This window comes from Odocoileus virginianus, chromosome 23, assembly GCF_023699985.2.
Source record: "Odocoileus virginianus isolate 20LAN1187 ecotype Illinois chromosome 23, Ovbor_1.2, whole genome shotgun sequence".
In the NCBI taxonomy this organism is placed as follows: Eukaryota; Metazoa; Chordata; class Mammalia; order Artiodactyla; family Cervidae; genus Odocoileus; species Odocoileus virginianus.
In genome coordinates this window covers 6,760,578-6,787,010 of record NC_069696.1, presented here as the reverse complement: position 1 = coordinate 6,787,010, position 26,433 = coordinate 6,760,578, and the positions used below count along the sequence as shown (strand labels likewise).

Here is a 26,433-nt window from a genome sequence, read left to right as displayed (position 1 = left end):
CAGAGGTGGGAGCCTCAGCCCTTGGGGTGCAAGTCTGAGGGGCTCGGGGAAGAGAAGGGGCTGAGAACAGTGACGAGATGTGGGTGTGTTCCACCCGCAGGGAGGGGCTGTCAGGGAGGGTCCGGGGTGGTCACTGCACAGCTTGAGCCCAATAGGGTGAGCACTGCCCAGTGTAGGCAGATGGGAGGGCGGGGGGCCCCCCATGACCAGGGATCCCTGCAGGCCCGCGCAAGGCTCTTCCTGGAGGCGGTGACCTGGGAGAGTGACCATCCACGCGTGCCCACTGGTCCGCAGCTCAGGGGTAAATAATTGAAGGGCAGGTCACATGAACCCACCCGCGTCACAGGATGCCTTCCCCGCTGGGTCTGGTTACACCCCAGATCGCATTCTGACATCCCTGGCTGGTGAATAATTAAGCTGTCACCTCCTCCTTGGCCGGCCCTCCCTCGCTGGGTCCCGCTCTGCTGCTTCCTTCGCTGCCCGCCAAGCCGTGGCCCTCGGAGGGTGCCGACCCCCAGTGCTCCCAGCCCTGCCAACACCTGCTCAGTGCCCGGGCACGCCCACTCCATGGCCCCCGAGATGGACCAGTTCTACAGATCCACCATGGCCATCTACAAGGTGAGTGTGTGGGCCGGGCCCCCTCCCAGGGCTCGAAGTTCAGCCTGCTCTGGAAGACAGAGGGTGAGCAGGGCGGCAGCTTGTTCTGGGAAAGAAGGCCCAGAACCAGCCTGGGCTGAGCTGTGGGCCTGGGGGTGGGGTCCCTTGGGGGCAGTTGGCCCTCCAGCCCCAACCTGAGCCTCCCAGAGCAGAGGTTCATCCCATGAGTGACAGGCCTGCTGAGATAGCACTCAACTGGAGCCCCCAATTCCCAAACACTGGATGCAGCAAGACAGGACCCAGGGTGGCCTTAGCTGGGAGCAGGGGACCCAAAGAGTCACCTGGACCCCCAGGGTGGAGGAGTCTCTCTGTCCCTTTCTGTCTGGGTCTCCCTATCTGTGCCTCTCTGTCTCTCTGGTTTCCGAGCCCCACACTCAAACTTCCTACCCCACTCCAGAGGGGTTGCTGCAGTCTCCATAGACATATATTGAGCACCTCTGGTGTATAGGACCCTTACAACCTGTAAACCTCACAAAACACCACCTGTGGAGTAGAAAATAATCACTCCATTTGACAGATAAGAAAAATGAGGCCAGAGAGGTGAAACACCTTGCTCAAAGACATCAAGGGAGGAAGAGGGCCTGCTGGGATTTGAATCAAGACCCAAGTCTTAAGTTCATCACCCAGGGCGCTCTCCACTGGCCGTGTGGCGGCCCACATGACCCGGCCGAAGCCTGGCTCCTGAGGGGCCCTTCTCTGAGCAGGGCAAGCTCTGCCCCTGCCCCAGAGGGCGGTCAGCAGCCCACAGGTCCTGAACTCAGGGCAGGTTGAGTCGTGCCCAGCTGGGTGTTGTGACAGACCGTAGGCTTCAGCCCAGTGGGAGGAGAACCTTCTAGGCGCAAGTGCCCACTGGCCAGGTGGTGAGCAGGAGATGGTCAAGGGGACGCTGGCCTGGATCCTGGCCTCTGAGGCCCTTGCAGCCAAAAGCCAGGATTCTGGGTGACTTCAGGGTTCTAAGCGGGCTCGCCCAAGTCAGGCTTCACTGGGGCTGGGGGGGACACCCTGATCCTGAGGCCCATCCTTCATTTGGTCTTCTGCTCCCCGCCTCCACCCTCCCTCCCCCTGCCCTCGGACTCCAGAGCATCCTGGAGCAGTTCAACCCCGCCCTGGAGAACCTGGTGTACCTGGGGAACAACTACCTCCGGGCCTTCCGCGGTGAGTGCCCGGCCCCACCCATGCGATCACACGTTGCACTGTAATCTTTGCACCCCATGAAGCCTTGTCCCTACACACTCCCATGCGTCACAGTCACCCTCACGCCCTGCAGCCAGAGACCCCTCACACACCTTCATGTGCCCCTTAGATGCTCCCAGAGATGCAGCGCCTGGCCCCGCAGGCTCACAGGACCTCAACCACACACACTTCTACATGTCACCCCACAGTGCCAGCTGTTGAGCCCACCGCCATACTCAGACCACCTCGGCACCCCTAGTCTGACACCCTGGCCAGCCCCCCATCCACCCACCTACAGCCAAATCTCGCCCCCTGACTCAGTGCCTGTGCAAACAGTTCCCGTCCCCACCATTTCCCAACATCCCCGCCCTACCCCCAGCACTAATCAGCAGAGGGTTGTGAGCTCTGAAGCAGATGGACAAGCCGGGGACACACCCAGGGCTGAGCGTCACCCAACCCCTCCCTGCTCTTTAGGACTTTAAAGTCCTCACACCAGCGACCTGAGCCCATGCCACCCCCACTTTGAGCCTCTACACCTGCGCCTCCTGACACCCCTGCCGACACCCGCCTTCTGACCGACATAGATGCCTGCACCCCCACCCACAGGGTCCTGCCCCCCAGGGAGAGCCCCCACCCCTGCTTCTCCTCTGGCCAACGCTACCTCTCCACACACACGTGCATGTGCGCGCGCGCACACACACACACACACACACACACACACGGCCCAGGCGCCCCCTCCCTCTTCCCCCCCCGCCCCCCCCCCCGCCCAGAGCCCCCCAAACTCTCCTGACTGAAGGAGAGCCCTCTAGAATGGGGGGTGGGGAGCACACAGTGGAGGAGCTGCGGCTGGACGCCTCCCCTTCTCCACGCAGCTCTGTCCGAGGCGGCCGAGGTGTACTTCAACGCCATCCAGAAGATTGGGGAGCAGGCCCTGCAGAGTTCCACCTCGCAGATTCTGGGTGAGGCATGCCCCTTCCCCTATCGCTCTGCTGACCTCTGGGGCCTGGGGGACACGCCTCACCGCCCCACCTCCCCACCAACCTCTTCGTGTGGTCCAGGCTCTGCCTCCTGGCGCCTCCCTTCAGGCCGAGGGCCTGCCTTGCCCCAGATTCGCGGGTCCCAGAGAGGGTTCCTTTTACAGCCTGGCTCTTCCAGGAAGTCCTCCCCAAAGACACGGGCCTGGCAGCCCAAGGGCCCAGTGCCCAGACTCTCCTTCTGGAACCCATGCCCCTCCTCACCCCTCCCCGCAGGAGTTCTCCAGGGTAGGACAGGTGCTGCCAGAGTCCCAGAGTCGTGTGGGAAATCCCTGGACTTTGGTCCCCAAACCCAGCTTGGGCAGGCCCTTCTGGTGGGAAGGGGGTGACGGGACAAGCCCCCCCCAGCTGAAGCCATGCCCCTCCGTGCCTCCAGGTGAGATCTTGGTGCAGATGTCCGACACCCAGCGGCACTTGAATTCTGACCTCGAGGTGGTGGTGAGTCTCAGACCCCGCGGCCCGGTGGGGTCACTCGGGAGAGTGGGCGGCGTTCTGTGGAGGACCAGGGCCCAACCTCCACGCCCTTTCTCAGAGAGGACTCTGGTAACATGACAGCCATGGCTGCCCTTGGGCGCCCCTGCCTGCGCCAGGCTCTGCCGGGCACGTTCACCTGCACATCAGCGATCTGGGAGGCAGGTGCATTTCCATCTCCATTTCACAGAGGAGGAAACTGAGTCAGGGATCTAGTCACTCACCCAAGATTCCACAGTGAGTGGAGGAGCCAGGAAGAGAAAGGTCGGTCACCCAGGTGCATCAGGCCCAGGGCTCTGCCCCTACCGGCCTCCCTAACCCCTCCCTCCACTCTCCCAGGGAGCAGCCAGTGATCTGACCTTATCACTCCTGGGAGAAAACGTTTCCACACCCCCGTGACCTGAGAACTACACTCAGCCACTTGTAAGGGATTCCTGGCCCTGCTGACCCAGCAGCCGCCCTGGTAACCCAGTCACAGCCCAGACCCTCCGAAGAGCTGCCCTCTTGCAGACACGGCCTGGTCTTCCCACCGCAGGCTGCTGTCACACCATTCTCCAGCTGAGGACCCACTCACCCCAACCCTTGCCAGCCAGCACTGTCGTCCCCTCCTCCAGGAAGTCTTTCCTGATACCTGGGCAAGTTCAGTCTCTCCTCCTCTGGACTCCAACAGATGCTTCTGTCTGTTCTTAGGCTTCCCTGACGGCTCAAGTAGTAAAGAATCCGCCTGCAAGGCAGGAGACGCAGGCTTGATCCCTGAGTTGGAAAGATCCCCTGGTGGAGGAAATGGCAACCCACTCCAGTATTCTTGCCTGGGAAATCCCAGGGACAGAGGAGCCTGGAGGGCTGCAGTCCATGGGGTTGCAAACAGTCAGACATGGCAGAGCGAGAACACACACACATCCGTTCTTAGCAAGTGGTGGTGAAGAAAACCAGCTCTGCACCACAGCACCTGGGTTCAAAGCCCAGCCTCGTTAGTTGCTGGCTTTGAGACCTCGGACAAGCTACTTAACCTCAGTGCCTCAGTTTATCTGTCTGTGAAATGGAGATAATAAAAACTGCCTTATAGCATTCTTAGGAGGATAAGTATTAATTATTGACGCTGGCACCTGTAGCCCTCTATGTACCTTAGCTATGATTAGAAGCAGGATTGACGCCCTGTCTTTGCCCCTGCCAAGACTGGGAGCTGTGCCAGGGCTGGGATGTGGTCTTCTCTGTAGCTCCAAGGCCTGGGATGGGGACCTGGCATTGAGCAGGGCTTCACTGCCTGGGAAGGAGAGAACAAGCTTTGAAAAGGGAGCAGGGTTGGACCAGAGGGAGAGGAGAAGAGAGGGCCTTCCAGGGGGTGCTGTGGGCTGAGCATGCGCAAAGCATGGCATCCGGCAGAAAAGAGTTGGGGATGGAGCTGGTGGAGAGGAGAGGTGGGTGTGGCTGGGTATGAAGGGCCTTGGGAAGCTCAGAAAGAAATTTCAACTAACCGTGACTGCATGGCTCCCAAATGTGTGTGTGGGAAAACACTGGACGTCCGGGTGCAATTTGGGGAACACCATAAAATACTCACCAGTTTGATAGCCGCGGCAAAATGGGGAAGAGTTTCACCAGCAGAAAACAAGCATCCATCTCCACTTGATAAAACCATATCCCTGGCCCATTTCCCAGATACTCTTGAGGCTTAGTGCTAAGCCTGTGTCATCTCCCGGGGCTTGGGCGGGGACTTACAGAGCACAGGCCACCCTGGCAGCCTGTGACTTCCTCTCCTTGTGTCTGATGGCTGTCATGTCACTCGTGGCACGCCTGGGCTGGATGGAGATGAGTGTCCCCCAGGCTCACTCTGTAAGGAGAGTTGCCCTCTTTGGGTACCAGTGTCTCGGCTGTGATAACAAGGCAGGGCCCTCGGCCAGAGCCACACTGGGCCCAACACACCAGAGGCCATCTCCCCTTCGGGCTCACTCATTTGACAACTATTCACCACCCTATGCCAGGCACTTCAATGGGCACTGCAGGGGATACAGCGGACAAAACCCCCTGCTCTCCCCAAGGGGGAGCCAGACAAAACCCAGGACAAATAAGTGAGCATATGTGTGATGGGTTAGATGCAAAATGCACTATGGAGGACAAGAGAACAGGGAAGGGAGTAGAAAGTATTGGAGGGATGTGATTTTTAACAGATATTCAAGACAACAACTCTAGAGAGGTGACTTTGAGAAGCGGCCTGAAGGAGGTAGGGAGTAAGCAGGGGACAACTGCGGGAAGTGTTCTAGGCAGAGGAGTCGGCACACAGGAAGGCTTGAAGAAGCCCGCATGGCTGGAGTGGAGGCATGGAGGGCCAGTGTGGAGATGACCCCTGGCTAACAGGGGCCAGGCCCTGTGGACGTTGTCAGGACTCTGGCCATGCCTGTGAGTGTGTTGAGCAAAGGAATGGCAGGATCTGGGCTGTTTGTTTTTTTTTTTTTAAACCAAAACTTTTTTTATTGTAAACTAAAATAACTCTTTGCTTCCAGTGCTGGGGGCATGGGTTTGATCCCTGGAACTAAGATCCTACATGGCTTGTGGCCAAAAAATAAAACAAAATACCGGCACAGAAAATGTCATGGAACAAATTCAAGCTCAGTGAATCATTATCAGGCAGATTGCCTTTGAAACTCCCACCCAGGTCAGGAACTTTGTCAGCCTCCCTGAAGCCCTTCCACAGGTCCCCGTCAAATCACAGGCCCTCTCTTCCTCCAAAAATGACCACTGTTCTGACACTGCCTTGTGTTTCTGCATAACTGATCACCCAGTCGTATGTACCCAGACACTAGAATTTGTCTTGCTCTCTCTCTTTTTTAAAATATGTTCTTGAGTCTCTTTTAATCTTGTGGTTCCTCCACCATCCCTTTCTTGTCCTTACAATTTATCCATCGAAGGACTTGGGGCCTTTTGACTTGGTTTTCTGAACAATCCTGGCGCAGCTCAGCTTGTTCCTTTGTTCCCTGGATCCAGAGGATGGCTCAGACTCAGGTTCCATCCATTTGGCATGACTAGAGAGGATGTGTTTTACTCCTTTGCAGTCATTATTTCACTGAAGTTGACAGTGTTCCCTCTTTGACCAGCAGCAGCCTCTTCAGTCTGGCACGTGAATTCTTTGGCACAACCCTCATGGTCTGACAGCTTCCTTGCTATCTAGCCTGACAAGATTGTTCTCATCTGGTACTTCTGCTGCTCTGCAAACAGAATCAGTCATCTCTCCATGAAGCCCTTTTAAAGAATTTTTTGCTTTTAGTGGGAAGTGATATTCAAGACCATTATCTACTCACTGGGGGTGTCCATTGCTACTGGGTTCATCACTGTTTCTAGACTTTTTCAGTGGCCAATGCTATACATAAAAACATATGTGTATATAATAGATAGGATACATATGCCTAGATACATACACAGATGCGTGCATATATAGATACATATATACATTTGTACAAACCACATATATATACACACGTATGTATATAAAGATAGAATTCTTCATAATTAATACTGATACTTCCAATGCAGATTTAGCACCAGGTTTTTAGTTAGCCTCTTCTTTATTCCACTGGCATCTCTTTTGTTCCACATCAAGAGTCCTGATAGTCAGGAATTCCCTGGCAGTCCATTGGTTAGGACTCCATGCTTTCATTGCCAAGGGTGTAGATTCAATCCCTGGTCAGAGAACTAAGATCCTGCAAGCTGCACAATGTGTCTCCCCCCGCACCCCCACAAAAGTCCTGATTCCCAAGCACTCAGAAAAAGAAGAAGAATATCCCACAGTTACCATTTGCTATATCATGTTACATATACACAACAGCCGCTGAATAATGATACTGATTCTACCACCACCAATATGATTTCTGAAAACAGTTAAAATCTGTTTTACATTTGCTCTCTGCAGCCTCCCGCCCCACTTTCAAAGGCATGCTCTGGAGACATTGTGGGTTCTGTTCCAGACCACTGCAAAAAAGCAAATGCCACAATAAAGTGAGTCACGTTTTTTGGTTTCCCAGTGCATGTAAAAGTTATGTTTGCACAACACTGTAGTCTATTAAGTGTGCAATAGTATTATGTCAAAAAACCCCACTGTACATACCTTAATTTAAAAGTACTTTGTTGCTAAAAATGTTAGCCATCATCTGAGCCTTCAGCAAGTCACAATTTTTTGTGAGAGTAACATCAAAGATCACTGATCATAGATCACCTTAACAGATTTTGACAATAAAGTTTGACCTATTGAGAGAATTACTAACATGTGACACAGAGACATGCAGTGAGTAGATGCTATTGGAAAGATGGTGCCAATAGGCTTGCTCGACATAAAGTTGCCATAAATCTTCAACATGTGAAAAGCACAGTATCTGCAGCTGTGTTCTGCCTACATTGTCAGAACCCAGAGCCACTACACCGTGCCTGCTCCCCTTTCACCCTGGCTGATCTTTGTTTACAAGTAGCTATGCTTTTAATATTCACCTCCAACCCCATGTCCATGTCTTGATTGCTGTTTTGGTCTTGTTCTCTGATTGTCCCCACAGGAAGAGCTCATGTGATCAATGTTCTGAGTTGTGACACTGAGATAATAGCTTGTTCTCTTTGTACTGGGGGAAGTCAGTTTTGCTGGATATAAAATCCTTGCCTCACATTCCTTCCTTCCTTCTCTCCTCTTTCACTCACTCCCTTCTTCCTCCCCTTTCTTTCTTTCTCCTTTTTCCTTTATCTTTCATCTTGAATGTTGCCACTGAAAAATAGTCTAATAATCTATATTCTCCACTGTAAATCATTTGCTTTTTTTGCCTTTGTTGTTCAGTCACTAAGTTGTGTCCAACTCTTTGCGAACCCGTGAACTGCAGCCTGCCAGGCTTCCCTGTCCTCCACTATCTCCCAGAGTTTGCTCAAACTCATGTCCATTGAGTCATGAATCATGAGCGATGCCATCCAACCATCTTTTTTGCCTTAGATGACCCCAATTTTTTTTCTTTTTCTTAAGTCTAGTTATTTTTCCAGAATATATCTTGATATTAGTCAGTCTGGGACAATATTCTTTGTTATGCGTACTCTTTCAATATGTAGTTTGTTATTTTTTTTCTTTAATTTCAGTTTTTTAGAAAATTTTTTGTTCTCTTTCTTTGCATTTCTTTCTCAGGGATTCTTGTTATCTGTATGTTATATTAATACCTTCGTAGTCTATCTTCAGTATTGGCCTCTTTCTCTTTCTGAATGGAGCCCAAATAATGTATGGATGAGACTGGAATTTTGGGGAAGGTCTGGGTAGGGATATCTATCTGGGAGTCAGCAGCCTGTGGACTGCACGGGTTCACCATGTAGACAGAGAAGGGAAGAGGCCCACAGCCTGAGCCCCAGGGCAACTCAACCTTCGGGGACCAGAGAGATGAGGGGGAATCAGAAAAAGATGGAGAAGAGCAGTCAGGGGGTGATGCAAGGGAAACAAGGATGGGGCGTGGGCTGCAAGCTGAGGGAGGAAGGTGTCTCAGGAAGAGGGCGTGTTCAGCCGTGTCTGATGATGATGACAGGAGAAGTTGGGTGCGTCCTTAAAATTGATCATGGGACTTAGCGATGTGGATGGTGATTTTGACAACACTCTTGTGGTGTAGTTGGTGGGGCCGTAGCCTGAAGGAGGGTGCTCAAGAGCAAATGGGAGGAGGAGAGTTGTGGTCAGCCCACACAGACAGTTCTTTGAAAGGGGTTTTTCCTGTTTTGATGGATGCAGTTACTGAACTACCTCGAAACATGGAACTTACAGTGCACGTTCGTGACAGCGGGTCTGCTCTCATCTTCTGTATGGAGGAGCTCACAGGACCTGCTAACGGAGCATATCCCATGGGGAGGGGAGCAGGGGACCGCACTCTCTGTTCCGATTTGCTGGGAATTCTCAGCCTGCGCTGGAGTAGGCGACTTCCTTGTTTCAGAAGTACCTGCTTAATTATAGGCAGCCCTCTGGTTCCCCAAGAGCAAGAGCTCAAAGGTCTCTTCAAGTATCAAACTTCTTATTAGATCCATTCTTTAGGAGCTTGATGACGACTTTCCTTTAACCCAGTGGTGCCAGCGCCCTGTCCAATTGAGGCATCCTGGGTCTGTGTCCTCTACACTCTCGGTGATCACAGCCAAGCCCTGGTCATGGGAAGAATTGCAATCCACCTGTCCTGCCCTAACACTCATTTCTGTGGTTTGACTCAGTTCCTACGTGGCTGGAAGCAGAAGGAGCCATATCCTATGACATGGGAGTGGCTTGTTCAGATGTGATGTCTCCTAGTTATGGAGGAGGGGAACAGGGCAAACAGAAATAAGAAGAAGGGGAAAGCCCCCAACTTGTCACTGCACTGACAGCAAGAGCCCTTTAAGCTGTATTTTAAGAACATTTTAAAAGAGCTCCTGCACCCAGGCCTCCCTGGGGAGAGCAAGGCTCCGAGCCTCCCAGGTCTAAGCTGGGAGCAGGTGTCACCGCCTCCCACGCTCCCCGTGGTGACAGCCCCACCGCCGCCTGTGTTGCCTCAGCATGCCAGCTCTGCAGTAATTAAGGTGTTGCCGGTGTGTCCTTTCTGTTGGTCTCGTGCATTTTTAATCTTTTCTGTGGCCTTTGTTGTGGTTCAAGCTCATCCCTCCAGCACCATTCATGGTCTCTATTAGTGCTCTGGTTGCCAGGGTTTCGAGGGTCGGCCCCAACCCTGCATCTTCCATAAGCCCTGTTTTTATATTGGGTGGTTTTGCCAGATGTGGGAATTTTCAGGAACAGACATCTCGTGTTTGAGCAGAAACCTTGAACTGGGATGTCCTGCGGGTACAGATCCGAAGTCTCCATTCCTTATTGCCTGGATCCAGCAAAAAAGGGCTCCTCTGGGGCAGAAACGGGGACTCAGAGCGGCCTGAAACACTCCCACCCCCAGCACACACACTGTGAGCCACAGTCAGGGATGTAAGGCCTGGCCAGCCCCAAGTAGGTCACACCCAAGCTCCCTTATAGACCGGTTAACAAGGTTTCAGAAACAATTGTGGAAGAAACACTGAAAAGTTTTCTAATTTGCTGGCCTTTCTGATTACCAGCATTCCTTTTCCCGAGGGACAGAGCTCCCACAGCACAGCCTGGGGACCCTTGGGGCGGGAGGCGGGATCCCCTGAGGGTTCCTGAGCAGGGCTTCTCCAGGGAAAGACGGGGCAGACGGAGAAGGCTGAGCAGAGGGGGAATGGTCCCCCAAGGTGGCAGTGGGCAGCCTGAGCCTGAGAGCAGAGGTGGCAGCTGGGAAGATTTAGGTGAAATGTCCCAACAACACTGAGTGACCCAGGGAGCGATGATGGGGGACAAAGGGGAACGTGCCAGCTGATCACCAAGGCCCACAGAATTAAAGTTCATTGGGTTCTAGAGCTGAACTATAGTGAGCATCTGGCCAAAGCTCTCCCATTACAGATGGGGAAACAGAGGCCCAGAGAGGGACAGCAACTCGTCCAAAGTTACAGGGCAAATTGGAGGAGGAACTAAAACTTCTAGAATGAAGCTCTTCTGAGCCTGAGCCCAATAGCCCTCCTGGTCTTCCTGATCACCCGGATGGTCAGCCAGCTCCTTCCCACCTGCCATGGGAACCTGCCACCCCTGTGAACAGTTGTGAGCACTTTCACTGGGCCAGGCCCAGCCCATGGTGCCAGGAATACAGAGACGGAACATACCTGTTTCCTGCTAGTCCCACAAATGGGGCTATGACCAGGGGCCCAGCAACAAATTCCATCCTGAGGCTGGAGGAATGAACAATGACCAATGATGTTGTACGCATTCTAGAAACAACATGAAAGAATAATGGCTTCTGCCTAAGGAGTCAGGAGGGCCTCCCAGCAGAGGGGGTAAGGAAGTTGGTATTTGAAGACTGGCAGGCATAATCAAGGCACAGCGAAACGGAAGGTATCAAGACATTTATGGAGGGTGTGTTTCAAGCTAGGTACTGCACTAAATATTTTGTATGTTTAACTGTTTAATCCTGCGTCCAACCAGGTCTCTTGTTTTACCCATTTCTGTGATGGTTGGTCAGGAGCCTGGTGTGTCAGGAGCACAGTGAGCAATGGAACACCGGGGCCAGGGGATGATCGGGTCGCCCTGATCAACCCCACCCTGCACTCGACACAGGTGCAGACATTCCATGGAGACCTGCTGCAGCACATGGAGAAGAACACCAAGCTGGACATGCAGTTCATCAAAGTGAGTCTGGCCACCCATCCTGGCCCCCCTAGCCCATCGCCAGCAGGACTGCCTCTCCCCATTTGACAGATGGGCGCACTGAGGCCAGTGCTGGGCACTGACTGGGCCCAGGATGTACACGTTCCCAGCTGAGCCCCCTGCCCCTGTCCAGCGCTCTGGCCCATAGGCCAGGTGCCTTGAGCCCTTGGACACGGGGGTCTCCCTCCTCTCTCCACCCCATCCAAGGACAGCCGCCAGCACTACGAGATGGAGTACCGCCACCGAGCCGCCAACCTAGAGAAGAGCATGTCCCAGCTGTGGCGGATGGAGCGCAAGAGGGACAAGAACGCACGGGAGATGAAGGTGCAGGGGCTAGGGACAACCCTGGGCTTCTCAGGGACCCCCGACACCCACCTGAGCTCCCCTACCCAGCACCGGCCCTACTCCAGGAGTGTGGTTTGCCCCACCCCATGTGGTGAGCACAGCTGGAGGGGTCAGCCGGCCCCTGGCAGGCATCCCTGGTCACAGGGACACCATCAACAGTGCTCCTTGCCTAGTCACTGTGTGGCCCTCCTCGCATTCCCTTGGCTTCCCCGCCTTCTCCTATTTCACTGGGAAAACCTGAGGTCCTCAGTCACGCTGCCCCTAGTCACAGTGCAAAGGCGTAACCCACCAGCAGCCCCGTCACTCTCCCCGCACACACGCCTCCTGCCCCCTGGCTAAGCCCAGCCCCTGCACCCTAGTCAGGGCCTGCGCCTGGCCTCCCTCTCTAAGACCTCATCTCCTCTCCTGCCTCCTCTCCTGGCTCCTTTACTAAGCTCATCTCTCTCCTCTTTGGAATCTTTTCTCCCAAGCAGGAGGTTATTAATCCATTAATTTGCATTTTCATTAAACCAACTTCCCTAGGCCTCACTTCTGGGCTCAGCCCTGTGCCCCGTTCTGGGGACAGAGGGGTGGCTCAGACACCAGCCTGACCTGGGAGAAGTGCCCTAGGGCTGGAGGGCAGGCAAAGCCCAGACTCACAGGAGAAGGCAGGCTCTGAAGGGAGGGTGGGGGCTGGGTGCTCAGGGGAGGCCTCCAGGAGGAGGTGGCTGGTTTGGGAAGGAGAGGGAGGCCTCAGACAGCTGGCACTTGGGGCTGGATGAGGGACCCACCCCCGGCCTCCAGCCAGAATTCCCTTTTCCCCAGGAGAGCGTGAACCGGCTGCACTCTCAGATGCAGGCCTTCGTGTCAGAGAGTCAGCGGGCGGCTGAACTGGAGGAGAAACGGCGCTACCGCTTCCTGGCCGAGAAGCACCTGCTACTTTCCAACACCTTCCTGCAGTTTTTTGGCCGGGTGAGCTGGGGCTGGGGAACCACTAATGGAACCTTCTAGGGGCTGTGCTCTCTGTGAGCTGGCAGTGCATTGGAATTCCCCTCCCTCCCTCCCCATCCCCTTCTTTCCTTCCACTCTGTAGATATTAGATATTTACTTTATTTATTCTTTTTCTTTATTTGTATCATCAGATAGTCATTCATTTATTGTCTTTTTTGTTTGTTTGTCTGCCACACTGCATGGTATGTAGGATCTTAGTTCCCCAACCAGGGATTGAACCCACGCCCCCTGCATTGGAAGCTTGGAGTCTTAGCCACTGGGACATCAGGGAAGTCCCGATTTCTTTGTGGTCTTGTTTAGTTTCTCTTTCCATTTCCTTGCATTCTTCTTTAGTCTTCCAAATACTGCACCCTGCCTGCAAATTCACGCAAGTGAGTCTGAGTCTTATTTTCTTATCTGGAAAAGAAGGGAAATAATCGCCCTTGCAGAAGGTTGGCACAAGGGTGGAGCTTGGCATAGGCAGGAGCCCAGTGGGATTAGGGCCTGCTGCCCCTGCTCTCTCCCCTCCAAAGATGAAAACAAAGGCTGCCATTCAGGAGACCCGACTCCTTGCAGTCAGCTGCCCCCAGCAGCCAGCAGCCAACTCCTGCCTCTCCACCTCAGCGTCCTCACCGTTCCAGGCCCTCTCTGAGTCTCTGTTTCTGAACCCAGGGGCCCTCTGGCGCTGAGCAGAGGTAGGAGACCTGAATGGATCCAGTGACTAATTTCCATTATTTATGTATTTATTTGGCTGCTCCGGGTCTTAGTTGGGGCCCGCGGAATCTTTAGTTGTGGCGTGTGAACTCTTAGTTGCAGCATGTGAGATCTATTAATAGTTCCCTGATCAAGGATTGCTTCCATCACTGGTGCTTCATTCACTGGTGACTGGCGATGGAAGTAAGGTCCGATGCTGTAGAGAGCAATATTGCATAGGAACCTGGAATGTTAGGTCCAAGAATCAAGGCAAATGCAGTTCAGTTCAGTTCAGTCATTCAGTCGTGTCTGACTCTTTGTGACCCCATGAACCGCAGCACGCCAGGCCTCCCTGTCCATTACCAACTCCCAGAGTCCACCCAAATCCATGTTGATCAAGTCGGTGATGCCATCCAACCATCTCATCCTCTGTTGTCCCCTTCTCCCTCTGCCCTCAATCTTTCCCAGGATCAGGGTCTTTTCCAATGAGTCAGCTCTTCACATCAAGTGGCCAAAGTACTGGAGTTTCAGCTTCAACATAGTCCTTCCAATGAATACCCAGGACTGATCTCCTTTAGGATGGACTGGTTGGCTCTCCTTGTAGTCCAAGGGACTCTCAAGAGTCTTCTCCAACACCACAGTTCAAAAGCATCAATTCTTCCGCGCTCAGCTTTCATTATAATCCAACTCTCACATCCATACATGACCACTAGAAAAAACATAGCCTTGACTAGACGGACCTTTGTTAGCAAAGTAATGTCTTTGCTTTTTAATATGCTGTTTAGGTTGATCATAACTTTCCTTCCAAGGAGTAAACATCTTTTCATTTCATGGCTGTAGTCACCATCTGCAGTGATTTTAGAGCCCAGAAAAATAAAGTCTGCCACTATTTCAACTGTTTCCCCATCTATTTGCCATGAAGTGATGGGACCGGATGCCATGATCTTAGTTTTCTGAATGTTGAGCTTTAAGCCAACTTTTTCACTCTCCTCTTTCACTTTCATCAAGAGGCTCTTTAGTTCTTCTTCACTTTCTGCCATAAGGGTGGTGTCATCTGCATATCTGAGGTTATTGATATTACTTCTGGCAATCTTGATTCCAGCTTCTGCTTCCTCCAGCCCAGTGTTTCTCATGATGCACTCTGCATATAAGTTAAATAAGCAGGGTGACAATATACAGCCTTGTATAGCCTTGTAGCTCAGTTGGTAAAGAATCTGTCTGGAATGCTGGAGACCTGGGTTTGATTCCTGGGTTGGGAAGATCATATAAAAGGAATCATACAATATTTGGCCCTTTGTGACTGACTTCTTTCACTAAGCATCATGTTTTTCAAGTTCTTCGGTGTTGGTGTTGTATCCATACACCATTCCATTTTATGCCAAATAGGATCCCATCATCTGGATATACCACATTTATTTATCCATTCATCAGTTGATGGACAGCTGGCTTGTTTCTGCAGTTTGGTTATTATGAATGATGCTGCTATGGGTATCCGTAGAAGTTTTTCTGTGGATGTATGTTTTCATTTCGTATGGGTATATAGGAGTGGAATTGCTGGGTCATATGGTAACTTTGTTTAAGGAACTCTGTTTGAGGAACTTCCGGACTCTTTTACCATTTTACATTCCTACCAGCAGTTTATGAGGTTTCTAATTTCTCTACATCCTTGCAAACACTTGTTGGCACTTTTTTAAAAAAAGATTTATTTATTTATTTTTGACTGTTCTGAGTCTTCACTGCTGCAGGCGGGCTTTCTCTAGTAGCAGTGAGTGGGGGCTACTCCTCATTGCAGCACACGGGCTTCTCTTTGGGTGGTTTATCTTGTTGCAGAGCATGGACGCTATGGTCTGTGGGATCTTCCCAGAGCAGGGATCAAACCTGTGTCCTACTGCACTGGCAGGCAGATTCTTAACCACTGGGCCACCAGGGAAGGCCCTGGGGCTTTTTGATTATAGCCATCCTAGTGAGTATGGAGTGGTATCTCATTGTGGTTTTGATTTGCACTTCCCTGATGGCTGATGACAGAGTATCTTTCACGTACTTGTTCAGTTCAGTTCAGTCGCTCAGTCGCGTCTGACTCTTTGTGATCCCATGGACTGCAGCATGCCAGGTTTCCCTGTCCATCGCCAACTCCTGGAGCTTGTTCAAACTCATGTCCACCAAGCTGGTGATGCTATCCAACCATCTCATCCTCTGTCATCCCCTTCTCCTCCTGCTTTCACTCTTTTCCAGCTTCAGGGTCTTTTCCAGGGAGTCAGTTCTTCACATCAGGTAGCCAAAGTATTGGAGTTTCAGCTTCAGCATCAATCCTTCCAATGAAAATTCAGGACTGATTTCCTTTAGGATAGACTGGTTGGATCACCTTGCAGTCCAAGGGACTCTCAAGAGTCTTCTCCAACACCACAGTTCTAAAGCATCAGTTATTCAGCACTCAGCTTTCTTTATAGTCCAACTCTCACATCCATAAATGACTACTGGAAAAACCATAGCCGTGACTAGATGGACCTTTGTTGGCAAAGTAATGTCTCTGCTTTTTAATATGCTGTCTAGGTTGGTCATAGCTTTTCTTCCAAGAAGCAAGCATCTTTTAATTTCATGGCTGCAGTTACCATCAGAAGTGATTTTGGAGCCCCCCCCCAAATAAAGTCTGTCACTGTTTCCACTGTTTCCCCATCTATTTGCCATGAGGTGATGGGACTGGATGCCACAATCTTCATTTTTTGGATGTTGAGTTTTAACCCAGCTTTTTCACTCTCCTCTTTTACTTCATCAAGAGACCCTTTAGTTCTTCTTTGTTTTCTGCCATAAGGGTGGTGTCATCTGCATATCTGAGGTTATTGATATTTCTCCCAGTGATCTTGATTCCAGCTTCTGCTTCCTCCAGCCCGGCATTTCTCGTGATGTACTCTGCATATAAGTTAAATAAGCAGGGTGACAATATACAGCCTTGATGCACTCCTTTTCCTATTTGGAACCAGTCTGTTGTTCCATGTCCAGTTCTAACTGTTGCTTCTTGACCTGCATACAGGTTTCTCAGGAGGCAGGTAAGGTGGTCTGGTTTTCGCATCTCTTGAAGAATTTTCCAGTTTGTTGTGATCTACACAGTCAAAGGCTTTGGCGTAATCAATAAAGCAGATGTTTTTCTGGAACTCTCTTGCTTTTTTGATGATCCAACCTACTTGTTGGCCATGTATGAATCTTCTTTGGAAGGAAACTCCTCTTTCTGCCTGTATCCTGAACAGTTAACTGCAGCATTAAGAGGAGAGCTGACCCCTCCATTGGCTGATTCCTGTTGAGTGATCATCTCTCAGGAGGAAGCAGTTGATTGAATGAACCAGACTTCCTGTAGGTGTGGCGGAATATGTAGCATGTTTTCTGAAGCAGCTGGGCTTTAGGACATACAAGATCTAACTCCTAAGACAGTTAACTATAAATACGTACCTGCTAAGTATTTTTATACGCAGGATTCACAAAATTTGAAAGAACTCTAAGTGCCAAAGCTCAATAAGGTGTCTTTCTCCTCTGTCTCCAGTGATCAATCCTTGCTTAGCCCAAGTCTAATCAATAACACGCTTTTATACCCTGGGTTTATTGCAGTTGTGCAAGTAGATCTCTAGGATAAGTACCTAGAAATGGGATTGGTGAGTCCAGGGATAGAAACATTGGCTATACCAATTTACATTTCCACCAGCAAGGGCGGAGATTCCGTTTCCTTGACAACAGTGATCTTCACTAATCAAAAAGGTAAAAATGGTATCTCAGTGTAGTTTTACATTACACTTGTCTTATAAGTGAGATTGACATCTTTTCATGTTTCAGAGCCATTTGATTTCCTTTACTGTGACAGGTCAGTATCTTTTCCTCCATTTTTTAATGAATTTATAGGAACTCTTGATGTGTTACTGAAACTAGGCCTTTCTTGGTGATGAGTTGCAAACATTTTTCCCAGTTTGTCATTGATCATTTGATTTTGCTTACTGTGAGTTTTGCCATGTTAACAAATTTTTTTTTTTTAGTTAGATTTACCAGTCTTTTATAGTATAGGGGAGTTGTCTCATACTTAGAATGGCTTTTGCACTCCGTTATGATTTTTTAAATTCTCCCATGGTCTCCTCTATGTTTCTTCCCAACCACTGACTAAACTGCCTAAATGCAGGGCTGAAGGGAGCCACTCAAGTTGAGTCTTGTCCAGGACAGGACTCTGAGAATCCCCTAGTACCCTGGCAGGTACTCTCAAATTGGACAAAAACCCTTCTTTATGGGAAGCAAACCCGTATGCTCTTGCTTTGCTTACTGAGTCCGAAACAAGTGTACAAAGGCCTTTGGCATTTTCTCTTCCTGTTGTTTTGCTAATTAATTATGCAAGGCAAAGAGGAGGTGGACACCTAGTGACCAACTGGACTAGTTGCTCCTGTGACGTGAGCTCTGTTTTGCTGCCTGAGATCAGATTTTCAGCAACTGGGCCAGCCTGAGGGAAGCAATCATTGAAAAGTACAGTCACAGGAAGCTTCCTCAGGACAGGCCACTCCATTGCTTACTGGATGCAAAACCTTGAGACAGTCATTAACTGCTCTCACCCTCAGCGTCTTCTTTTGTAATAATGACACCTACCTCCCAGGCCATTAGGAGAATCTAGTAAGATAATGGAGGTAAAGCCTTTAACCCAGGCCTGGCACAGAGCTGATGCTCAACAAAGGGAAGCTTGCTTTTTACTTTTTAAAATTTGGCCATTCCTGGTCTTAGTTGTGGCACATGGGATCTTTAGTTTTGCCGTGCGAACTCTTGGTTTGTGGTGTGTATGCTAAGTCGCTTCAGTCGTTTCCGACTCTTTGCGACCCTATGGACTGTACGCCAACCAGGCTCCTTGGTCCATGGGATTCTCCAGAAAAGAATACTGGAGTGTGTTGCCATGCCCTCCTCCAGGGGTTTTTCCAGACCTGGGGATCAAACCCAAGTCTCTTACATCTCCTGCACTGGCAGGTGGCTTTTTTACCACTAATGTCACTGGGAAAGCCCTTGGTTGCCACTGGTGGGATCTAGTTCCCTGACCAAAGGTGAACTCTGACCCCCTGTATTAGAAGCACAGAGTCTTAGCGACTGGACCACCAGGGAGGTCCCCAAAGAGAAGCTTTTGTTTTTCCTAAGGCAACAGTCCTGAACTTGGCCTTGAGGGAGCGAGTGTTTGAATAGAAAGTGGAGAGACATTTATAACTGGAGAGCAGGGTGCTCTGATTGTACCTAGGATGACCTGAGTGATCACACAGAGAGATCCATGCCACTGAAAGAAGTTGTATTACATATCACACTCCCCAAGAGAAACGGCCATGCCATGCCACACAGGGCCATGTTGGGGTAGCACCAGGGTTTGGTCAAGAGGCAGAAGGAGCCAAGGGAAAGTATGACTCAGAACCTTGATTATGTTTTCTGTGAGAAGGGATGGGTGAAGCAGAGTAGGCAAGTTTAGGACTAGATGATTTGAATGATTTCAGTGAGCTCTGGGCTATAGGAGTTGTCTCTAGTTGTCCAGTACCTGGCTTGCATGATCTAGGGCAGGGGAAATACTGGCTTGGTGTGTGAGTTAGAAGGAGGTAATTGAGGATACGGACTTTTTCATTTGTTTTTGTTTTTGTCACTGCATCACCCAGCACAGCAGATTTTAGTTCCCTGGACCAGGGATCTAACCAGCGCCCCCTGCAGTGGAAGTGTGGAGTCTTAACCACTGGACCCCCAGGGAAGTCCCAGGATGTGGGGTTTTGATTGGTTGATGAAAAGTGTGCTCAAATTGTTTACTATCTCTAGGAATTATCTAGCCCTGTGAGGGGCAGTCTTTTCAGAATTAGCAAGGCCCAGGATGTCAAAGCATTATCTGGCAACTCGCTCCAGTATCCTTGACTGGAAAATTCCATGGACAGAGAGCCTAGTGGGCTACAGTCCATGGGGTGGCAAAGAGTCAGACACAACTGAGTGATTGAGCACACACACACACACACACACACACACACAGAATGTCAAAGCATAAAATATAGAAAAATTAAAACATGATTAATAAACACAGCAGGTCTAACATTTAAAGCCCTCCCCAGTCCTGTGTTTTTATGGACTATGTGGTCAGCTGTTGAGTTTCTTGTCCTTAAAGGTATTCAAACAGAGTTAGATGCCCATGTATTGGGGATACTAAAAGAGAGATGCTTGCCGGAAAAACTATTTGAAAGGCTTCTTCTAGGCAACTACTCAAACTGGCTTACACGAAAGTGTTTATTAGTCACTGGGAAGTTCAAGGCTTTCAGGTATAGTTGCATCCAGGAGTACACAAGCTGTCATCAGAAATTTGCCACTCTGTTGCTTAGCTGAAGATTCCTCTGCCTTCACCCTATCTCTTGATATCTAGCAAACTCCATGAGGTGAGAGAATAAAAATTTCCAGATTATTCCAGGGTAAGCCCTGGGACTGGTTCTTTGGGCAGTTTTTGGGCAGGTGCCCATCCCTGACTCCATCTCTGTAGCCAGGAGGATGGAGCAAAAGTGAAAGTGAAGTCGCTCAGTGGTGTCCGACTCTTTGCGACCCCGTGGATTGTAGCCTACCAGGCTCCTCTGTCCATGGGATTTTCCAGGCAAGAATACTGGAGTGGGTTGCCACTTCCTTCTCCAGGAGATCTTTCCGACCCAGGGATGGAAGCTGGGTCTCCCGCATTGTAGGCAGACACTTACCGTCTGAGCCACCAGGGAAGTCTTGGAGCAACCCGAGTGGTCAAACCTGTACCGCTACCCCAGTATCGGATCGAGATGGAGCCCCACTCAAAGCACAGAGACTGAGAGAGGGGCCAGGGGAGGCTCCTCCCGGAAAACCGAAGCGCCTTCCGCAAAGGACCGGGAGGCCTGGACGGTGTGTGACCCCAAAGTGACCACAGCGATCTCTGGTTCCTTCCGGCTAGAAATTCCGGCCACCCTCAGCTTGCAGGGCCCGAGTTTCCAGGTCGAGGATGCCAATTTTCGGTCCCCTGGGCAGTCTGGGGGCTGGCTGCTCAGACCTCGCTGACCCTTGCGTACCCTCCTGGCCAGGCCCGGGGGATGCTCCAGAACCGCGTGCTGCTGTGGAAGGAACAGTCGGAGGCCAGCCGCAGCCCGTCGCGCGCCCACTCCCCGGGCCTGCTGGGCCCCGTACTGGGGCCGCCCTACCCTTCGGGCCGCCTGACGCCCACCCGCCTGGACATGGTGAGGCCTTGGGCGGCCCCGCCGCCGCCGTTCGCGCCCCCGCCGCCCCCGGCACCCTCCGCGGGACCCTGGGGCCTGAGGCCCGCCGCCTGGAGCCTCCGCCCCCCGAGGGTGCCGGTCTACTCAGCGCCCCTCCGCCGCTCCTTCCGCCCCAGCGTGGCCTCGGCGCCCCCGTGGTGGCTCGGCCGGCGGCCCGAGAACCCCTACGCCGACGCCTGGGACTGGGGGTGGGGGCTGGACTAGGGCGCCGCGGCCCCGCCCCTCCCCGCCGCACCCTCCCCTGCCCGTCTCCCCCTCGCAGCCCCAGAGGCCCCTGGGAGAGTTCGGCTCCCCCCGCAGCCGGCACGGCTCCGGCTCCTACGGCCCCGAGCCAGCCGAGGCGAGGTCCGCGTCCCAGCTGGAGCCAGACCACCGCCGGTCCCTGCCCCGGACGCCGTCCGCCTGTGAGTAGCCCCCGGAGCGCAGAGGGAGGGCCGGGGTCCCAGGCTGGGGCCCTGGGGCCAGGAAGAGGAACCGAGGTTGCGCTGCAGCAGCAGGGATCGAGGGTAGACGCCGGGGAGGACTTCCCACCCACGTGGCGCGGCGCTCTCCCGCCCCTCCGGCAGCCTCGCTCTACAGCAGCAGCACCCAGCGCTCGCGCTCCAACTCCTTCGGCGAGCGCCCGGGCGGCGGGGGCGGCGGCGGCGCCCGGAGAGTCCGCGCTTTGGTCTCGCACTCGGAGGGCGCCAACCACACGCTGCTGCGCTTCTCAGCCGGAGACGTCGTGGAGGTGCTGGTGCCGGAAGCCCAGAACGGCTGGCTCTATGGCAAGCTGGAGGGCTCATCCTCGTGAGTGGGAGCCCCGGGGCGCACGGTGGGTTGGACGGCGGACTGGATGGCCTGGGTTCCAGCTCCGTCTCAGTCTTCCAGGATGGCGGCTGTCCCTGGGGCCTCGGACAGCTCTCCCCTTTTCCCATCCCTCTCCTTGTCCCACCCTATTTTCCTCATCCCTTCTGCCAGAGAAGGAAGAACCTCTTTACCAAGTTCAGGGTGGTGGCCCTTGAGAGGATGGGACAGGAATGGGGAAGGGGAAGGTTCTCTCGCAATTGAAAACACTACCGAAACCATACTGCTTGGGCACCTATCGTGCCCCTCAAAGTGAGCCAAGCTCTGAGAAGAGACTAGACAGGGAGGTGGGCCAGGTGCAGGGGAGATGCTGGGACCTTGCAAGCTGAGTGTGCTCAGCCCCTTGCAGTCAGGTGCGGGGGAAATCCTTAGAGAACATGAATTGGGGCTGCTTTTGACACCACACAGTAGAAAAGGGGGAGGCGGGGCAGTACACTGCAGTCTTGCAAGCCTGGAGGAAAGCAGGGACCACTCTTTCTGCCAGAGAAAAGGGGGAAAGTGGGAGCTTGCTGCAGCCACGCAGTGCCCCGCCCCCTCACAGGGCTTTATGGGCAAGACTGTGTGGTGCCCAGGCCCACTCATGCTAAGGAGAGAGGAATGAATGAAGATAAGAAGAGGGGATGAATGAATGGAACATCCACAGAGGAGTCAGCAGGTGCATGTGAGGGTGCTTGCCACGTGGGTTAGTAGATGGTTACTGGATGAGGGTGGTGTGGGCAGGTGGATGCGTGTTCCTATGAGCAGATGGGCAGATGGAAGGGGGCACGGAAAGATGCACAGATGGGGGGGTACTAATTGGAGAGGTGTGTGAGTGGATTGACAGAGAGGTGGGCAGTGGGCAAGTGCTGATGGATGGGTGAGTGGATTGGCGGTCCTGGGGTGGTTGCCCTCATGGATGAGTGATGCATGGACAGGATGATTGTGTGGATAGATGGGTGGATGGCAGATGACCACATGGATCAGGAACGGAAGGAGGAGCCAATGGGTAGAGACCTCACCAAGAACACGAGGGGTGGAAAAGACACCTGCTTTGCAGGCCCACGTCAGAGGGCAGCAGGTTCCCATCCTGAAAGTTCCCTAAACAGGTGTGTAGCAAACCTCCTGGGGACCTAATTATAAAACCACCTAGAACAGTATATTAACGCATATATATGGAATTGAGAAAGATGGTAATGATGACCCTATATGTGAGACAGCAAAAGAGACACAGGTATAAAGAACAGACTTTTGGACTCTGTGGGATGGGATGATTTGAGAAAATAGCATTGAAACATGTGTATTACCATATGTGAAACAGATCACCAGTCCAAGTTCCGTGCATGAAACAGGAGCACTCAAAGCCGGTGCACTGGGACAACCCTGAGGGATGGGATGGGGAGGGAGGTGGGAGGGGGTTCAGGATGGGGACACATGTACACCCATGGCTGATTCATGTCAGTGTATGGCAAAAACCACTACAATACTGTAAAGTATTTAGCTTCCAATTAAAATAAGTTAATTAAAAAAAAATAAAGCCACCTAGATCAGAGGTCCCAAATCACAGTACTGGGACATCATTATTCTTTCCGTGATTCAGGTTAGGGAAAACAATGGCGGGTTTCATCAGTAGGCATATTATGGTGAAAACAGAAGTAAAACGTTCTGAAAATGGTTTTATTCTGTCAGTTTGAGTTGAAATAGCTTCCAGTTACCTTTAGGTTGAGAATGTTGTTGATCAGATTGGGGGGGGGGGCAGGCATCTGTGGTGGCTCTTTGGAGAATACTTTCCCACGTGTTCTGCAAAAATCTGATGGATTCTGTGGAATCTGAAAAGGCTAGGGAACATCGATCATAGTGTCTCTCCTTTGACCCTGGCTGGTCTGAAGGTGCAGTAATGAGCTTCCAATCAAAGACTCCACGGGCAGGGTGCCCGGAGTCACCGGAATCAGGGGGCCCAAGGTGGAGGGTTAGTAGCCAGGCACCCCTGGCTCCGGTGCTCCTTCCTCTGGGCTCCCACAGCTGCCTGCGGTCCCCCACCCCAGCCCAGCCCACCCTCTCCCCTGGGCATCACCCTTGTAATCATCTGTTTGTGGATCTGTCTCCCTGCCGGGCTGAGAGCCCCAGGGGAGCAGGGACTGTGTCTGGCTCTCCATGGGCCCTCGTATGTGGGTGCTCAGTGAGTAGGGAATGAAACTGCCACTCCATGTCCTCAGATACAATGCTTTCCTTCTCAGATCTCCAGTTCCCCCTCTCTAAGGCACCCCAGCCCTGGGTAGGATCCATGAGTCTGAATGGGTGGCTTTGAGTGACGGCAAAGACCTCCTTCAAAGGATGAAATGAATTACTCTTGGAGCCAGGCCTGGCACACAGCAGTGCCCAGTAATCGTCGACTCCTCTTAGAAGTGGTATTTTGATCACTGCTGCTGGGCCTTTTGCTTCCACCCCACAGGAGCGGCTGGTTCCCTGAGGCCTATGTGAAGCCTTTGGAAGAGCTGCCCATGAATCCTATGAACCCCTTGAACCCAGTGACCTCCATGAATCCCACAAACCCCTTGAACCCGGTGACCTCCATGAACCCCAGGAGCCCTGTGAATGAGCTGCCTTCTAGGTACCACTAGTCAGAGGTGGGGCAGGGGAAGGGGCTTCAGTGGCCAGGCGGGGTGGGGGGAGTGGCCACACCCACCAGGGAGGGCATCTCTGAGCTGTGGTCCTGAGTGGGCCCAGCCTCCTTTAGCCCCTGGAGAAAGGGCGCCCCCATCTCACTACAGGTTGAAGGTCATTGTGTCCATCCCTCTGCCTCCTCTCAGGACTGCCTTCAAGCCAAGAGTCCGCTTTCACCCAGGGGCAGGGGAAGAGGATGTAGGATGCTCAGGGGACCCAGTAGATGGGTTGGATGCAGCAGGGCCTGAACCCTGGCCCCCTTCTCTTCCCTCCTTTCTCTGGACTCAGGTCCTACCCGCTCCGGGGTAGCCACAGCCTTGATGACCTCTTGGACCGGCCAGGCAACTCCACAGCATCTTCAGACTACTGGGATGGCCAGTCCCGCTCCCGAACCCCAAGCCGGGTCCCGAGCCGCACCCCTAGCCCTGCACCTACACCCTTGCCTGGCAGCCGCCGAAGTAGCATGGGCAGCATGGGGGTGGCCAGTGATGTCAAGGTGGGCCCCCTCCAGCAGCCTGCTCTCAACCCGGGGGTGGTCCAGTGGGCAGGGAGACCAGGTAACCCTCCCTGCCCTGCCCCTGGCCGGCTGGAGGGGACCCTCCCAGCCCAGCCTCAGCCTGCCCATCTGTGCAGGGAGGGACAGAATGGGCTTCTTGAGTCTGGGGTGGAGGGTTGGGGGGAAAGATTCCTCTAGCAGAGGGGAGCCCCAGGGTCCTGATGGGAGCACTGGAAAAGCACCCTCTCTGGAGTGGTGTTAGTCTTGGGAGATAGCACTTGACCCAGAGGCTTCTCAAGTCTAACACCCACAGCATTTTGGGTTTTCAAATGCTTGACCTCATCTCGCAGGAGCTTGGCACTGCAGGGGCCTCTCTGGGCCAGTCCTCTGCCCTGCTGGAGTGGGGAGCTGGGTGGGGGCCTCGCTTGCTCCTTCCCCACCAAACCCGATCCTCCCTCCCCCTCACTGCAGAAACTCACATCCTGGGAGCAGCAACCCCCAGAGCTCTTCCCTCGGTGAGTCCCCTGAGCGAGCATCAGAGGAGGCCGGGCTTGGCAGAGGGCTGTGGGGGAGACATGGTGGGCCTGAGTGGAGGTGACCCCATGGGCACAGGAGGTAGGGGCGGATGCCTAGCTCAGATGCCCAGATGCCTCCCCTGGATCCCCAGCCAGTTGGGGACCTGGCCCCTCTCACTCCTTCCTCTCCCCACTGCCAGTGGTACGAACCCCTTTGCTACCGTCAAGCTGCGTCCCACCGTCACCAATGACCGCTCGGCGCCCCTCATCCACTGAGGCGCCTTCCTCCACCTGGAGTCTGAGATTGTCCCCGCTACCCACACCTGCCCAGGGGCTGCCCAGAGCTGGCGGCAGCGGAAGCAGCAGCAGTAGATCCAAGGAGCTGGGGCCCTGGTACCGGGGGGTGGCCATCCCTCCCCAAACCACACCCACACTAGGGTCTGGGCCCTTCAAATGAAAGCAGGCAGAATTGGGGGGCATAACCATTTCTTCCCCTCCAGGGACTCTGGACTCTCCCTGGGGGCCTACCTTGTGCCCCCTCAAACTCTTCCCCCTTCTCTGTCCCAGTGGGGAGAAGCCCCTTGCACACCCCCTATCCCACCCCATGTTTGTAAATGGTGAGAAATCACTTTTGTAAATGGTGAGAAATAAAGCAAGTGCGACATGGCAGCCGGCCTGGCAGCGTCTGATTTAGGGGACAGGCTGGGGCAGGTTGACTGTGATTAACCTAGACAGCATATCAAAAAGCCAAGACATTACTTTGCCAACAAAGGTTTGTCTAGTTAAGGCTATGGTTTTTCCGGTAGTCATGTATGGGTGTGAGAGTTGGACTGTAAAGAAAGCTGAGCACCGAAGAATTGATGCTTTTGAACTGTGTTGTTGGAGAAGGCTGTTGAGATCCAGGAGACAAGGAGATCCAAGCAGTCCATCCTAAAGGAAATCAGTCCTGGGTGTTCATTGGAAGGACTGATGCTGAAGCTGAAACTCCAATACTTTGGCACCTCATGCAAAGAGCTGACTCCTTGGAAAAGACCCTGATGCTGGAAAGATTGAAGGTGGGAGGAGAAGGGGACAGAACATGAGATGGTTGGATGCCACCATCAACTTGATGGACATGAGTTTGAGC

At 52.7% G+C, this 26,433-nt stretch overlaps 1 protein-coding gene across 1 annotated transcript; it reads left to right on the top strand.

The window, feature by feature from the left end:
- The first annotated feature begins 567 nt into the window (after positions 1-567).
- On the top strand, positions 568-25,976 carry BAIAP2L2 (BAR/IMD domain containing adaptor protein 2 like 2). The gene is made up of 14 exons (XM_020896429.2): positions 568-618; positions 1,737-1,812; positions 2,703-2,789; positions 3,241-3,302; positions 11,464-11,535; positions 11,761-11,877; positions 12,703-12,849; positions 20,619-20,771; positions 21,073-21,214; positions 21,377-21,599; positions 24,085-24,243; positions 24,585-24,792; positions 25,264-25,307; positions 25,508-25,976. The coding sequence occupies exons 1-14, from the start codon at positions 568-570 to the stop codon at positions 25,581-25,583; spliced, it is 1,617 nt and encodes a 538-aa protein (XP_020752088.1). The 3' UTR covers positions 25,584-25,976.
- The last annotated feature ends 457 nt before the right edge of the window (positions 25,977-26,433 follow it).

Excerpts from the sequence above, each read along its gene's own strand:
- BAIAP2L2 (XM_020896429.2), top strand. The coding sequence starts at position 568 with ATGGCCCCCGAGATGGACCAGTTCTACAGATCCACCATGGCCATCTAC. Across the intron at positions 1,813-2,702 it reads CTACCTCCGGGCCTTCCGCG|CTCTGTCCGAGGCGGCCGAG; the intron begins GTGAGTGCCCGG and ends TTCTCCACGCAG. Across the intron at positions 20,772-21,072 it reads CGCCCACCCGCCTGGACATG|CCCCAGAGGCCCCTGGGAGA; the intron begins GTGAGGCCTTGG and ends TCCCCCTCGCAG.